The 15,553-nt window shown below is 41.2% G+C and overlaps 2 protein-coding genes across 4 annotated transcripts in view; both read left to right on the top strand.

Moving 5' to 3' along the window:
• The window catches only part of LOC125712605 (protocadherin alpha-C2-like), a 114,007-nt gene that overhangs the window by 53,925 nt on the left and 44,529 nt on the right, over window positions 1-15,553 (top strand). The window contains exon 1 of one of the 3 annotated variants that reach the window (XM_048982825.1): window positions 2,551-5,069. The exons of 1 other annotated variant lie outside the window; for it this stretch is intronic. In XM_048982825.1, the coding sequence (XP_048838782.1) occupies window positions 2,700-5,069 (2,370 nt within the window). In that variant the 5' untranslated portion in view covers window positions 2,551-2,699. Of the gene's footprint in view, window positions 1-2,550; window positions 5,070-8,007; window positions 10,520-15,553 lie in introns of those variants that run through there. One more of the 3 variants, XM_048982824.1, reaches the window with a different exon arrangement.
• Window positions 12,595-14,244, top strand: LOC125713183 (protocadherin alpha-3-like; the record flags this gene model as incomplete). Its single annotated transcript, XM_048984140.1, has 1 exon — window positions 12,595-14,244. A coding segment is annotated over exon 1 (1,473 nt), but the record flags the coding sequence as incomplete, so codon positions are not given.

The raw sequence follows: 15,553 nt of genomic DNA, 5'->3' as shown, positions 1-15,553 counted from the left end.
TATTCCTTTAGTAATCATGGGAATTTAAATGTATTTGACTTTTTTGACATAAACTCTGAAACTGGAGAAATTAAGGTTAAGCATGTCCTTGATTTCGAAAAAAATAACGCTCATGAAATCCGTGCTCAGGCAAAAGACAAGGGGCATAACCCCAGAGCAGCTCATTGTAAAATCTTAGTTGAAGTCATAGATGTGAATGACAACTCTCCTGAAATCCAGATAACATCTCTTTTAAATACCGTAAAAGAAGACGTAGCTCGCGGGACTATTATCGCTCTAATTTCTGTTGTCGACTCAGACAGTGGCAAAAACAGCATCACAGAGTGTAAAATATCTGATAGTTTTCCATTTAAGCTCAGTTCATCTTACAAGAACTATTACTCGTTAATGGTGGATGGACAGCTGGACAGAGAGATTGTTTCTCAATACAACGTCACCATCATAGCTACAGATGAGGGAACCCCGCCTCTGTCCAGCACCAGCGTCATTAGTGTGCACGTTTCTGATGTGAACGACAACGCGCCGCGCTTCCCAGAGCCGATGATAAATATCTATGTAAAAGAGAACAATCAAATCGGCACCGTTATATATACCGTGTCTGCGGCTGATCCGGATGAAAACGAAAACGCCCGAGTTTCTTACTCGCTCATTGAAGGCTCTTCAGGCAGTTATTCTAGTGTAATAAACGTTAATTCGGCCAGTGGGGAGATATACAGCCTAAAGTCTTTTAACTACGAAGAAATGAAAACGTTTCAGTTTCAAATTCAGGCCACAGACTCTGGTGAGCCTCCTCTAAGCAGCAACGTGACCGTGAAGGTTTTCATCCTGGATGAGAATGACAACAGTCCTGGGATCCTCCTGCCCTATTCGGACCAGGGCTCCGTCAGTACTGAGAGCATTCCCTACTCTGCCGAAGCGGGCTACTTCGTGGCCAAGATCAGAGCTGTAGATGCGGACTCTGGTTATAATGCGCTGCTCTCTTACCACATCGCCGAACCCAAGGGAAGCAACCTGTTTAGAATTGGAACCAGCAGCGGGGAGATACGGACTAAGAGGCGAATGAGTGACAATGACCTGAAGACTCACCCGCTGGTCATTTTGGTTTCTGATGGCGGAGACCCATCCCTGTCAGCCACCGTGTCTATTGACGTCGTGGTTGTTGAAAGTAACAGTGAAATTCAGACCCACTTCAAACAACTGCCGACCAGAGAGGAGAGTTTTTCGGACTTAAACCTGTATTTGCTGATCGCCATCGTGTCAGTGTCGGTAATATTTCTGCTGAGCCTCATCAGTTTGTTAGCCGTGAAATGCCACAGGACGGACACCAGTTTGAGTAGATACAGCGCTCCGGTGATCACCACACACCCCGACGGGAGCTGGTCTTACTCTAAATCCACCCAGCAGTATGACGTCTGTTTTAGCTCAGACACGCTGAAGAGTGACGTAGTGGTTTTCCCGGCGCCGTTCCCGCCTGCAGACGCTGAACTGATTAGTATTAACGGCACAGATTCTTTGAAACGAAACCAAACACTGCCGACCCGGGAGAAGGTAAGACAGTAATGCTGTTTTTGTTGTCATTCTGAAATGTGACTTCGCAATTTCAATTTATTTTTCATTATGTTTTCCTATACACTTAATAATATTTAGTTGTTAATCAGCTATAGCGTGATTGGATTTGATCTGTCATTTTTTGCATAGCAGTTCATTTCTTGTCTTCTGAAAATGAGCATCCTTAGCGGAGATGTCTTTAGCTGTTTTAGCTGGATTTCTGGCTAAACAACAAACTGCCCTGTGGTTGTGTATGTATTTCGCTTATCAACTTTGTAATGCCTTTTCGAAAACGTTGTAAATCAGAATCGCATCCATTATTTTTACTGACAATGAGCCTTTTCACAACTTTATACACACATAGTTTGTACAATGATCATAATATAAACGCATTTTATGGTGAGTTATCGATTATCCTGGAAACGGTTATGTCTGTCTCGTTGACATGCACGTTTAATATGTTTTGATGTTACTTTTTATTTTAAGACGCATTTTAAAGAAAAGTTGTTGCTCGATTTTGCCATGTGGGAAAAAATAATTATAATTGTGGCAATCTATTGATATAAAGCCATCCATACGTATAACATAACATTGTGCCTGTTTTTCCGCAAACGCTGGGCTCCTGGAAAATACATGAGAAATGTTTTTCATATTGACATTTGGAGATGCGCATCAGTAACATGTTATTTATTGAGTACAATGAAAAGCAATTACGCTGCACAAGGAAACCAGTTCTGTACATTTTATTTTTAACTCTAATATTTGATTCAATTTGGAATAACTACTGTCCTCGCGGCCCTGATCTAGAGAACCCGGTTGCAGTATGGATTAATGCACAGCAAATGTGAGTTTAATCCAATTTATCTAAAAAAAGAAAATGAAGGAAAAACAACACACGGTGTCGCTGTTGACCGCGGGTTTAATATCTTTAATTTCTTCCCTTTTCGGCCCCACCTGATATCTCATGTGGTACAGACCCGCCATTGCTGAAAGGAGAAACAGTAGAGTAACGTTTTAGGAAATACTGGAGAATCTCTGCCACCGGTTTTTTATTTTTGATATAAATGTAGGCTTATGTTTTATATACTCTAACCCATACTATAAGTCTAGCTGACTGCCACCTTAATGCATCGGATGTGAAGAACATAGCAATGGATAATTTTGTTAGTATGAAATATGTCTGGATATGTTTTCTGCCGCTCCTTTGTTTATGGGATTCATCCTCTGGGCAGATTGTGTACTCCGTGTCAGAGGAGGTGAACAGGGGAACCGTGGTTGGAAATATAGCGAAGGACCTGGGTCTTAATAATAATGAACTGGAGTCACGGATGTTTCAGCTGGTATCGGGATCTAGCAGGAGATTTTTTGAGGTAAATGTAAAAAATGGCGTGTTATTTGTGAATGAGAGAATCGACAGAGAAGAGATGTGTCCTGGCGCCCCGAAATGCACTTTATCTTTAGAAACTATTATTCATAATCCTGTAAAACTATATCGCGTTGAAATTAATGTGTTAGATATAAATGACAACGCACCGTCATTCCTTGTCAAAACATATATGTTAAATATAAGCGAAGGCGCTATTTCCGGAGACAGATTTTCTCTACTTATGGCAGAAGATGTAGATGTGGGTAGTAACTCGGTGAAAACCTACAAGCTGAATCCAAATGAATTCTTTAGTTTGGAAATGCAGAGCGAGGGAGATCATACTGTATCGGCGGAGTTAGTACTGCAGAAAGTATTAGACCGAGAAAAACAGGCCATGGTTCTGCTCGTACTGACTGCCATTGACGGAGGAAAACCTTCCAGATCTGGGACCCTACAGATCACTGTGAACGTTTTGGATGTGAATGACAACAACCCAGCATTCGGCAAGCCGTTGTATAAGGTTAAACTGGACGAGAATGTTCCATACGGGACGCCTGTCGTAACGCTGAATGCTACCGATCCAGATGAAGGACTAAATGGGCAAATACTTTACTCAATATTTGGACAAAAAACTGCACGCTTTGACATGTTCACCATTAATTCAGTAACTGGTGAAATTTTCACAAAAGGGATTATTGATTATGAAGAAAGCCCTGCTTTTGAAATCCGTGTACAAGCTACGGATCAAGGTTTGCATTCACGCAGCACGCAATGTAAGGTGTTGATCGAAGTAATTGACTTGAACGATAATCGTCCTGAAATATCAATTACGCCTTTAATGAATGATTTAAAAGAAGATGCGAAAACTGGAACAGTTGTGGCGTTGATTACGGTTTCGGATAAGGACAGAGGCAAAAACGGAATGATGAATTGCGATGCAGTTGAATCTTATCCGTTTAAACTCCAGACTTCAATTAAAAACTTCTATTCGCTCGAGGTCGCCGGACCGCTGGACAGAGAAATTTCTTCTTATTACAACGTCACCATCATAGCTACAGATGAGGGAACCCCGCCTCTATCCAGCACCAGCGTCATTACTGTGCACGTTTCTGATATGAATGACAACGCGCCGCGCTTCCCAGAGCCGATGATAAATATCTATGTAAAAGAGAACAATCAAATCGGCACCGTTATATATACCGTGTCTGCGGCTGATCCGGATGAAAACGAAAACGCCCGAGTTTCTTACTCGCTCATTGAAGGCTCTTCAGGCAGTTATTCTAGTGTAATAAACGTTAATTCGGCCAGTGGGGAGATATACAGCCTAAAGTCTTTTAACTACGAAGAAGTGAAAACGTTTCAGTTTCAAATTCAGGCCACAGACTCTGGTGAGCCTCCTCTAAGCAGCAACGTGACCGTGAAGGTTTTCATCCTGGATGAGAATGACAACAGTCCTGGGATCCTCCTGCCCTATTCGGACCAGGGCTCCGTCAGTACTGAGAGCATTCCCTACTCTGCCGAAGCGGGCTACTTCGTGGCCAAGATCAGAGCTGTAGATGCGGACTCTGGTTATAATGCGCTGCTCTCTTACCACATCGCCGAACCCAAGGGAAGCAACCTGTTTAGAATCGGAACCAGCAGCGGGGAGATACGGACTAAGAGGCGAATGAGTGACAATGACCTGAAGACTCACCCGCTGGTCATTTTGGTTTCTGATGGCGGAGACCCATCCCTGTCAGCCACCGTGTCTATTGACGTCGTGGTTGTTGAAAGTAACAGTGAAATTCAGACCCACTTCAAACAACTGCCGACCAGAGAGGAGAGTTTTTCGAACTTAAACCTGTATTTGCTGATCGCCATCGTGTCAGTGTCGGTGATATTTCTGCTGAGCCTCATCAGTTTGTTAGCCGTGAAATGCCACAGGACGGACACCAGTTTGAGTAGATACAGCGCTCCGGTGATCACCACACACCCCGACGGGAGCTGGTCTTACTCTAAATCCACCCAGCAGTATGACGTGTGTTTTAGCTCAGACACGCTGAAGAGTGACGTGGTGGTTTTCCCGGCGCCGTTCCCGCCTGCAGATGCCGAACTGATCAGTATTAACGGGGCTGATTCTTTGAAACGGAACCAAACACTGCCCACACGGGAGAAGGTAAGGCTGGAGTTTACCTAAGATTTGCCTTGGAAAGTATACATTCTAATCTTTTTCTTGTATAAATGTGTTTATTTTTTCGGTCCCAATAGATAAAGTTCAAATTTCCAAAATTCAATTCACGGGATGCATTTTCCAGTAAATTGCTGTGGGCTTATTTTCAGAACTTAACGAAAGTTCTTCCGTTGTATTGCACGAAGAAGGGGTGAATTTTTTTCCCAAATCTATAACACAGTATATCGGGTAGGGTAGCACCGCTGCACAGACGTGGGAGTTTAACGAAATCAAACACTGCCCACCCGGGAGAAGGCAAGATTATAGGAAAAAATATTATGCTTCTTTCTAATTCCGATTCCGCTTTATTGTACGGGATTTCCTCGGCCGAAGCTTTGGTGAACTATGTTTATATTCATTTTATTGAAAAGGGCCGCCCTGTATTGAAGTCTTGTGATTTGAACCGATATTCTACGCGATTTGTCTGGACCTCCCCCCCCCCACCCCCCGGGCCAGGTTGTCAATTAAAACACAATCCTGGGATAGACCAGGGACCCTCAGGAAGCTGGGTACGCCAGCGAACTCTGGCTGTGTTAATGCTCCTTTGTTAGCCACGTTTTAATTGCAGCATTATAATAATGAATCCTGCATAATCATTGCCAAAACTCGAATTCAGGAATCCATTGCATGTTTTTTTTTCCGGATTCATTTTAGTCATCCTGTTGTTGAAGTATAAAGTTCACTTGTTGGCAAAGGGTAGTATAGCTGTACACGTTATTATATTATTTCCATGGTGACACATTTTTCAGAATCCAACAGTATTATTGTGTTTTATTGTTTTAATGCTCATCCACGTGCTACTTTCGTCGTCTCTTTTCCCTGCAGAAGCGTAACTTTTTTTTGTGAAATTGTATTCTGACGTGACACATCGCGTGCAGAAGTATGCTTATAATATATATATGTATGTATGTATGTATGTATGTATATATATATATATATATATAGTACAGGCCAAAAGTTTGGACACACCTTCTCATTCAATGTGTTGTCTTTATTTTCATGACCATTTACATTGGTAGATTCTCACTGAAGGCATCAAAACTATGAATGAACACATGTGGAGTTATGTACTTAACAAAAAAAGGTGACATAACTGAAAACACGTTTTATATTCTAGTTTCTTCAAAATAGTCACCCTTTGCTCTAATTACTGCTTTGCACACTTGCTAAACACCTCTGGGAACTCCTTCAAGACTGTTGGAAAACCATTTCAGGTGACTACCTCTTGAAGCTCATCGAGAGAATGCCAAGAGTGTGCAAAGCAGTAATCAGAGCAAAGGGTGACTATTTTGAAGAAACTAGAATATAAAACGTGTTTTCAGTTATGTCACCCTTTTTTGTTAAGTACATAACTCCACATGTGTTCATTCATAGTTTTGATGCCTTCAGTGAGAATCTACCAAAGTAAATGGTCATGAAAATAAAGACAACACATTGAATGAGAAGGTGTGTCCAAACTTTTGGCCTGTACTGTATATATATATATATATATATATATATATATATATATATATATATATATCACCTTTGTCAATTTTACCGCACTTAATTGTTCTTTTATTATTTATTGCTTCTTAGTTGAAAGAATATACAAGTGAAGCAGTTACAATTTCTTATGACGAAGATATTATGAGTTAATATAACGACTAAATTAGCATATTCCAAAATGTCGAGTGCAATCATGTTCAATTCAAATGTAAGGCACGTCACTTTATATTTTAATCTCATGGAACCCTTTAACATGCATGTACGCACGATAGAACTTAGAAATGTTAGATAAAAAATGATATTGTGCTATATTGTGAATTGAGATAATTTCTGGTTGAGTATTTTTCAATGAGGCAGGTTTTAAGCTGAAAATAAATTATTCACATTAGGTCCACCTGAATATTTCGGTCAAATAAATGAGCCTAAGTTTGTCCTGGTATGTTTGATGGTTATTGCCTTCTTAATAACAATACATTATAAGCAGGGCCATAGCCAAGACCTCTACATTGCCGAGGTCCAAAGTGTTAACCCTTCCTAGGTGTGACCCGTAATGCATTGTGGTTATTGGAGTTGTAGAAAGAATATTGAGGACATGACCTCAGTGCCAGGTACGGGCATGATTGTAAGGCAATTTCTATTGAACGTATAGTAACGTATGGTGCAACAGCTATAGTAAAAATGCTAGTTCTTTGTCGCTGTACTAAAATATCTTCCGAAAGTGCCCCATCTTTTCTTAATACACCTTTATCTTGCACGATTGTTCAAAATCGGAAACGCTGAAATCCCAAAACCTTTCACTGCTAAAGATTTTTTTCATAACACAGGTTTTATTGTGGAAATCGACTCAGACACATGAATAAATGACATGCCAATCAGGCTGCTGAATGTTCTTTTTATTTACAAAATGTTTTCAATGGTTTGGAAATCTTTAGGACTTACTTTCTGACAAAACTTAGGCCCACTTTTCATTAATCCAGCTGGCAGCAAGATGTAGCATTTAAGAACACGGAGTAGTAGCCTACAGTTTTTTGGGTTAACCCTTAGCAAAAATCCTACTTTAATACCGCTGTGTGCATTTCTCTTACAAGTATACAAGGGGTAATTATTATAATAATTATTATTATTATTGTTATTATTATTATTATTATTATTATTATTATTATTATTATTATTATCAGTAGTTTGAGTTGTATTGGTATTTTAAGTATTTCCAAGTGAAAGATTCTTCTTTATGCGTAATAAAAGTTGTCAATGTACCTTAATGCGCGTGGTGGGCAGAGTAGGAATCCGCACGGTGTCGCTGTAAGACCGCAGAAGACTTTGTTAGGAGCCATACTCGCTCCGGCTCCTCCTCGCACGAGGAGAAACATGCGCACAGGAGACCTTGGTGGAGATAAAAGCATATAGATGGTTTAGGTTAGCAGAGCTGAATGGATTAGGCGCGACGATTTTACATGTCTGACTATGCATAAAACTTGGGAATTATTACATTTGAATGTAATAGGCAAACCTCAGCAGCGCTGAAGAGGGTGAAAATGTATTACAGAATGGAGGCTATTTGGATACAATGCGTTACGTTGCTTTGTTTATCAGGCTTGTCAAACGGACAGGCTATCTACTCCGTTTCGGAAGAGGTGGAAAAGGGTACATTTGTTGGAAATATCGCCAAGGATCTAAATGTTAATGTGCAGGATATGGAATCGCGGAGTCTTCAGATTGTAACCGGATCTACAAAGAAATACTTCGAGGTAAATTTAAAGACTGGTATCCTGTATGTTAATGAACGAATTGACAGAGAGGCCCTGTGTCCGAATTCAGTAAAATGTCCAGTGAATGTAGAGGCTATTTTGAGCAACCCTATGCAATTACATCGTATTGAAATAAACATTTTAGACATAAATGACAATCCACCATCTTTTCTTGAGCATAATCACGTCTTTAATATAACTGAAAACGTTTTAATTGGAGAAAAATTTCCGTTGCCAGTAGCCAATGATCCCGATGTGGGCAGTAACTCGGTGAAAACGTACAAGCTGAGTCCGAATGAACACTTTACTCTGGATGCACAGAGTGGTGGAGAGCATAGTGTATCTGCTGAATTAGTGCTACAGAAAGCATTAGACCGGGAGAAACAATCCGTTATTCCCCTCCTACTAACTGCATTTGATGGAGGGAAACCTCCCAGATCCGGGACCTTGCATATAACGATCAATGTGATGGACGTAAACGATAACTCTCCGATATTCAGCAAACCTCTATATAAAGTCAGCGCGTTCGAAAACATTCCAAATGGGACAAAAATAATTAAGCTGAATGCTACCGATTTAGATGAAGGTGCCAATGGCAAGGTTGTGTATTCATTGATCCTGCATGGAAATGTAAACCCATTTGATTTCTTTAGTATTGATAGTCAAACGGGAGAAATTAGTACGAAGGGAAATTTGGATTATGAGGAAAATACGGTTTTTGAGATTCGGGCTCATGCACAAGACAAAGGATTGCCGCCCCGTAGTAGTCTTTGCAAAGTTTTAGTAGAAGTTGTTGATGTAAACGATAACACTCCAGACATTTCTGTGACATCACTAATGAGCCCAGTTAAAGAAAATGCCGAGGATGGGACCGTGGTTGCTTTGCTCACAGTTGTAGATAAAGACATTGGGAAAAATGGTCTTATAAAATGCAAAATTCTCGACTCAAAAGTTTTTAACTTGAAATCTTCTTACAAAAATTATTATTCGCTCGTTGTTGCTGGACTGTTGGACAGGGAAATTGCTTCTGAATACAACGTCACCATCATAGCTACAGATGAGGGAACCCCGCCTCTGTCCAGCACCAGTGTCATTACTGTGCACGTTTCTGATGTGAACGACAACGCGCCGCGCTTCCCAGAGCCGATGATAAATATCTATGTAAAAGAGAACAATCAGATCGGCACCGTTATATATACCGTGTCTGCGGCTGATCCGGATGAAAACGAAAACGCCCGAGTTTCTTACTCGCTCATTGAAGGCTCTTCAGCCAGTGTTCCGCTTTCTAATGTAATAAACGTTAATTCGGCCAGTGGGGAGATATACAGCCTACAGTCTTTTAACTACGAAGAAGTGAAGACGTTTCAGTTTCAAATTCAGGCCACAGACTCTGGTGAGCCTCCTCTAAGCAGCAACGTGACCGTGAAGGTTTTTATCCTGGATGAGAATGACAACAGTCCTGGGATCCTCCTGCCCTATTCGGACCAGGGCTCCGTCAGTACTGAGAGCATTCCCTACTCTGCCGAAGCGGGCTACTTCGTGGCCAAGATCAGAGCTGTAGATGCGGACTCTGGTTATAATGCGCTGCTCTCTTACCACATCGCCGAACCCAAGGGAAGCAACCTGTTTAGAATCGGAACCAGCAGCGGGGAGATACGGACTAAGAGGCGAATGAGTGACAATGACCTGAAGACTCACCCGCTGGTCATTTTGGTTTCTGATGGCGGAGACCCATCCCTGTCAGCCACCGTGTCTATTGACGTCGTGGTTGTTGAAAGTAGCAGTGAAATTCAGACCCACTTCAAACAACTGCCGACCAGAGAGGAGAGTTTTTCGGATTTAAACCTGTATTTACTGATCGCCATCGTGTCAGTGTCGGTGATATTTCTGCTGAGCCTCATCAGCTTGTTAGCCGTGAAATGCCACAGGACGGACACCAGTTTGAGTAGATACAGCGCTCCGGTGATCACCACACACCCCGACGGGAGCTGGTCTTACTCTAAATCCACCCAGCAGTATGACGTGTGTTTTAGCTCAGACACACTGAAGAGTGACGTAGTGGTTTTCCCGGCGCCGTTCCCGCCTGCAGATGCCGAACTGATCAGTATTAATGGGGCTGATTCTTTGAAACGGACCCAGACATTGCCCAACAGTGAGAAGGTAAGACATATGTTTTCTGACGAGTTCCTTGTATATTTTGCATTTCATGTTCGTCTTCCTCCTTTGTTGATCATTTTATTGCGGCTGTTTTGGGTAGCAGTAAATTTCCATAACTTAATTTGAGCTGTTGTCATTTGTACAGTGAAATATTAACTTGGTTTATCCTGCTCGTCTCCAGTATTAGAAGAGAGTGGTTGTGTAAGTGTGAGGGAATTTGCTGATCGTCAGGTGTTTCGGTAGCCGTCTTGAATCTCAGCTTGATTCAGCACTACAGAAGTGAACAGCGACAGCTTTTTGTTATTTTTAATGCTGTTCTTTCCCGGGGTCGACTCTTAACAGACAAGTTCAAGATAACAGGTCGAATTCCGCGTGTTGATTTTCGCTGCCTAATGGGGCTTTAGAACAGATTTCAGGTCCAAACCTTTCTTTACGAATGAGCCTTACTTCGCAATCATGTTGTTTCATTTGCATTTCGGAATGTTTTCCCCAGTCGATTGCGGACTATTACCTTACACAATGAAATTTAACAGGTTTATAATCAAATTCCTAAAAGCCCATTATAAATGAATATTATAACCATTTTCATTAATTCATCACTGATTGATAAACAACGTCCTGCAGGCCAATGTTTCTTATTATTGATTCGACAAAAACACAGCTTGCTAATTAGCTAGCTAATTTATCCAGGCTAACTAGCTAGCTACCTCTTGTCAATTTTTAGAATAATGTTTCCTTTTCCGAATGATTTGTTTTCAAATAGCAACAACATCTTAGTAGGTTATTAAAGACACATGCAATTTCCTATAGTGTAGATTTAAGCAATTGCAGGGTTTTCAAAGTTTGTTATAGCATCGGTTTTATTAAACAATACTAAGCGCACTCCAAATCATTTACTAAGATGTCAATTTTTTTATGTGTGCCTGCATTTGCTTTTCTGGCGTTATCTTATATTGTTCTGTTATCATATAAAATACGCTCAGAAGTAAAAGTCATCTTACGGATTTTTTTTCCTTTCGTTTTTGTATGCAAATTGGAGGGGATCAAAAAGTAATGAAATGTAGTCAGGTTCTGTTACTTAGCTAAATATTTTAATTCTTGGATAGGCCACTGACTACTTTTTAAACGTGATATTTCGTAAATGCACTGGAACGCATTTCAAAGTAACTTTTCCCAATCATGACTGGCATATGCAGTATTCTATTGAGACATGTTATGCCCACTGTAACGTAAGTTTTGATAGTAAACATCAGGTAACCTTCGTACGTAACCTTTAATTTAATTTAATGTAATAAATATTAAGATATAAATAGAAAGCCTAACCTTTTGCCTCATTTTCTACAAAGGCGCGTTTCCTGGGTAATTGGTTTATATTTTTTAATATTTACAATTAAGCTTATAATACTTTGGAAATGCGCATCAGCAATATTGCCTTCCATTTTCTAATTATTTGGCAATAGAATAATTGTTAGCTCTTTTATTTTTAAGTAATATTTTGATTCAATATACAATAATCACTTATCTTGCAAAAGCCTGACCAAAGTGGCTGGGAGACGTATTGATTGACTGATGGACAAGCAATTTGTGTGAAATCCAGATATTCTGAGACAACACACGGTGTCGCTGTTGACCGCAGATTTAAAGATTTTAATCGCGCCTGTTTCGGCCCCACCTTCAAATATCATGGAGATCTGAACGATCCTTCCTGAAAGGAGGGACTATTGAGTAACGTGTCAGGCAAATACTGCGGGCTTCTTCTGCCGCCGTCGTTTGTTCTGTCCTAAAATTAAAGTATAGGATATACGTATGATATAATATGCCAGCTGAAATCATCGGACTAGAGGAAAATAACAATGGAGGATTTTGATCGTGTGAAATATGTCAAGATATGGTTGCTAATACTGCTTTGTTTTTGGGATTCATCCTCTGGGCAAATTGTGTACTCCGTCTCAGAGGAGGTGAACAAGGGAACCGTGATTGGAAATATAGCGAAGGATCTGGGTCTTAATATCAATGAACTGGAGTCGAGGACGTTTCAGATTGTGTCGGGATCCAGCAAGAAATATTTTGAGGTAAATTTGAAAAGCGGCGCATTGTTTGTGAATGAGAGAATCGACAGAGAAGAGCTGTGTCCTGGCGCTCAGAAATGTACTTTATTTTTAGAAGCCATTATTCACAATCCGTTAAATCTTTACCGCATAGAAATTAATGTGTTAGACGTAAATGATAACGCACCGTTTTTTTCACGGAATAAGATGGAGTTGAACGTAAGCGAATTTGCTAATCCAGGAGACAAATTCTCCATTCTTACGGCAGAAGATCCTGATATGGGCAGTAACTCGGTTAAAACGTACAAGCTGAGTCCGAATGAACACTTTGGCCTGGATGTACAAAGCGAAGGAGAACAGATACAGTCTGCTCAGTTGGTGCTTCAGAAAGCACTAGACCGAGAGAAACAGGCCGTAATCACACTAGTAGTGACTGCTTTTGACGGAGGAAAACCTCCCAGATCCGGTACCCTACAGATCACCGTGAACGTGATGGATGTGAACGATAACACCCCAGCATTTAGCAGGCAATTGTATAAGGTTAAACTGAACGAGAATGTTCCATCCGGGACGCCGGTCATAACACTGAAGGCGACCGATTCAGATGAAGGATCTAATGGGCAAATAATGTACTCTTTACTTAATCAAAAAAACATTAAGCTTAACCTTTTTCACATTAATCCAAATACAGGTGAAATGACCGTAAAGGGAAATATAGACTACGAAGAAAATCCTAATTTTGAAATCCGTGTAGAAGCTACTGATCAAGGTTTCCATCCACGCAGTACGCAATGTAAAGTCTTGATTGAAGTAATTGACATGAATGACAATCATCCTGAAATATCAATCACTCCATTAATGAAAACTTTAAGGGAAGACGCAACTAACGGAACAGCCTTGGCGCTGATTACAGTGTCTGATAAAGATGGAGGCAGAAATGGAATGGTGAATTGCGATATAGTAGGTTATTTTCCTTTTAAACTGCAGACTTCTATTAAAAACTATTATTCGCTCGTCGTTGCTGGACCGCTGGATAGAGAAATTGTTTCTCAGTATAACGTCACCATGACAGCTACAGATGAGGGAACCCCGCCTCTGTCCAGCACCAGCGTCATTACTGTGCACGTTTCTGATGTGAACGACAACGCGCCGCGCTTCCCAGAGCCGATGATAAATATCTATGTAAAAGAGAACAATCAGATCGGCACCGTTATATATACCGTGTCTGCGGCTGATCCGGATGAAAACGAAAACGCCCGAGTTTCTTACTCGCTCATAGAAGGCTCTTCAGCCAGTGTTCCGCTTTCTAGTGTAATAAACGTTAATTCGGCCAGTGGGGAGATATACAGCCTACAGTCTTTTAACTACGAAGAAGTGAAAACGTTTCAGTTTCAAGTTCAGGCCACAGACTCTGGTGAGCCTCCTCTAAGCAGCAACGTGACCGTGAAGGTTTTCATCCTGGATGAGAATGACAACAGTCCTGGGATCCTCCTGCCCTATTCGGACCAGGGCTCCGTCAGTACTGAGAGCATTCCCTACTCTGCCGAAGCGGGCTACTTCGTGGCCAAGATCAGAGCTGTAGATGCGGACTCTGGTTATAATGCACTTCTCTCTTACCACATCGCCGAACCCAAGGGAAGCAACCTGTTTAGAATCGGAACCAGCAGCGGGGAGATACGGACTAAGAGGCGAATGAGTGACAACGACCTGAAGACTCACCCGCTGGTCATTTTGGTTTCTGATGGCGGAGACCCATCCCTGTCAGCCACAGTGTCTATTGACGTCGTGGTTGTTGAAAGTAGCAGTGAAATTCAGACTCACTTTAAACAACTGCCGACCAGAGAGGAGAGTTTTTCGGATTTAAACCTGTATTTACTGATCGCCATCGTGTCTGTGTCGGTGATATTTCTGCTGAGCCTCATCAGCTTGTTAGCCGTGAAATGCCACAGGACGGACACCAGTTTGAGTAGATACAGCGCTCCGGTGATCACCACACACCCCGACGGGAGCTGGTCTTACTCTAAATCCACCCAGCAGTATGACGTGTGTTTTAGCTCAGACACACTGAAGAGTGACGTAGTGGTTTTCCCGGCGCCGTTCCCGCCTGCAGATGCCGATCTGATCAGTATTAACGGCACAGATTCTTTGAAACGGAACCAAACACTGCCCACACGGGAGAAGGTAAGGCGGGAGTTTACCTAAGATTTGCCTTGGAAAGTATACATTCTTATCTTTTTCTTGTGTTTATTATTTCGGTCCCAGTAGTTAAAGAGCAAATTTCCAAAACTCAATTCACGGGATGCATTTTCCAGTAAATTGTTGTGGGGTCATTCGTTGTATTGCACGATGAATGGGTGACTTTTTTTCCCAATACTATATAACACAGTTCGTCATGTAGGGTAGCACCGCTACACAGGCGTGGGAGTGTACTGTAACTCTGGCAAAGGCGGTCAATATGGACAAGATTCTGGTCAGAGAATTTATTATTTATTAAATGGTTCTCGTGAGTCAGGGTTATAGAAGCGAATAGTAGTAATAATCCGGGTATGTAGATGGATGTGGTCTGTGAAATTTAATCAATACATTTAATGACATAGGTGGTGTGTGGTTATAAAGTGGCTTACACGTTATAACCATAGCAGGAATAAAGCTCAAACAGAAATCTACCTTACAGCATTAACAAACCTACAGGTTTAAATGTTTAGACTAATGATCTAAACATAAAGAATAGATTCGCAGCGCCATAATTCCTGTAATTACAAATCCATGCAACCGTAAAGTAAAGCGTTATAATGAATACACGTACATTACCGGCGATCATTACGATAACATATCAACATGTCTAACGCGCCGCCATACAGCCCTGAAAAAGGTCAATGAACGTGGCGCTGTACAATGAAAATATAAGGCAGTTGCGGTCTTACAAACAGCATAAACAGAATCGCAAAGTAGCGACAGAAATTAGAATTACAGTTCTCACATTATAGGG

Source organism: Brienomyrus brachyistius, chromosome 18, assembly GCF_023856365.1.
Source record: "Brienomyrus brachyistius isolate T26 chromosome 18, BBRACH_0.4, whole genome shotgun sequence".
Taxonomy (NCBI): domain Eukaryota; kingdom Metazoa; phylum Chordata; class Actinopteri; order Osteoglossiformes; family Mormyridae; genus Brienomyrus; species Brienomyrus brachyistius.
The sequence above is the reverse complement of the archived record's forward strand: the minus strand, read 5'-3'. Positions and strand labels throughout refer to the sequence as shown.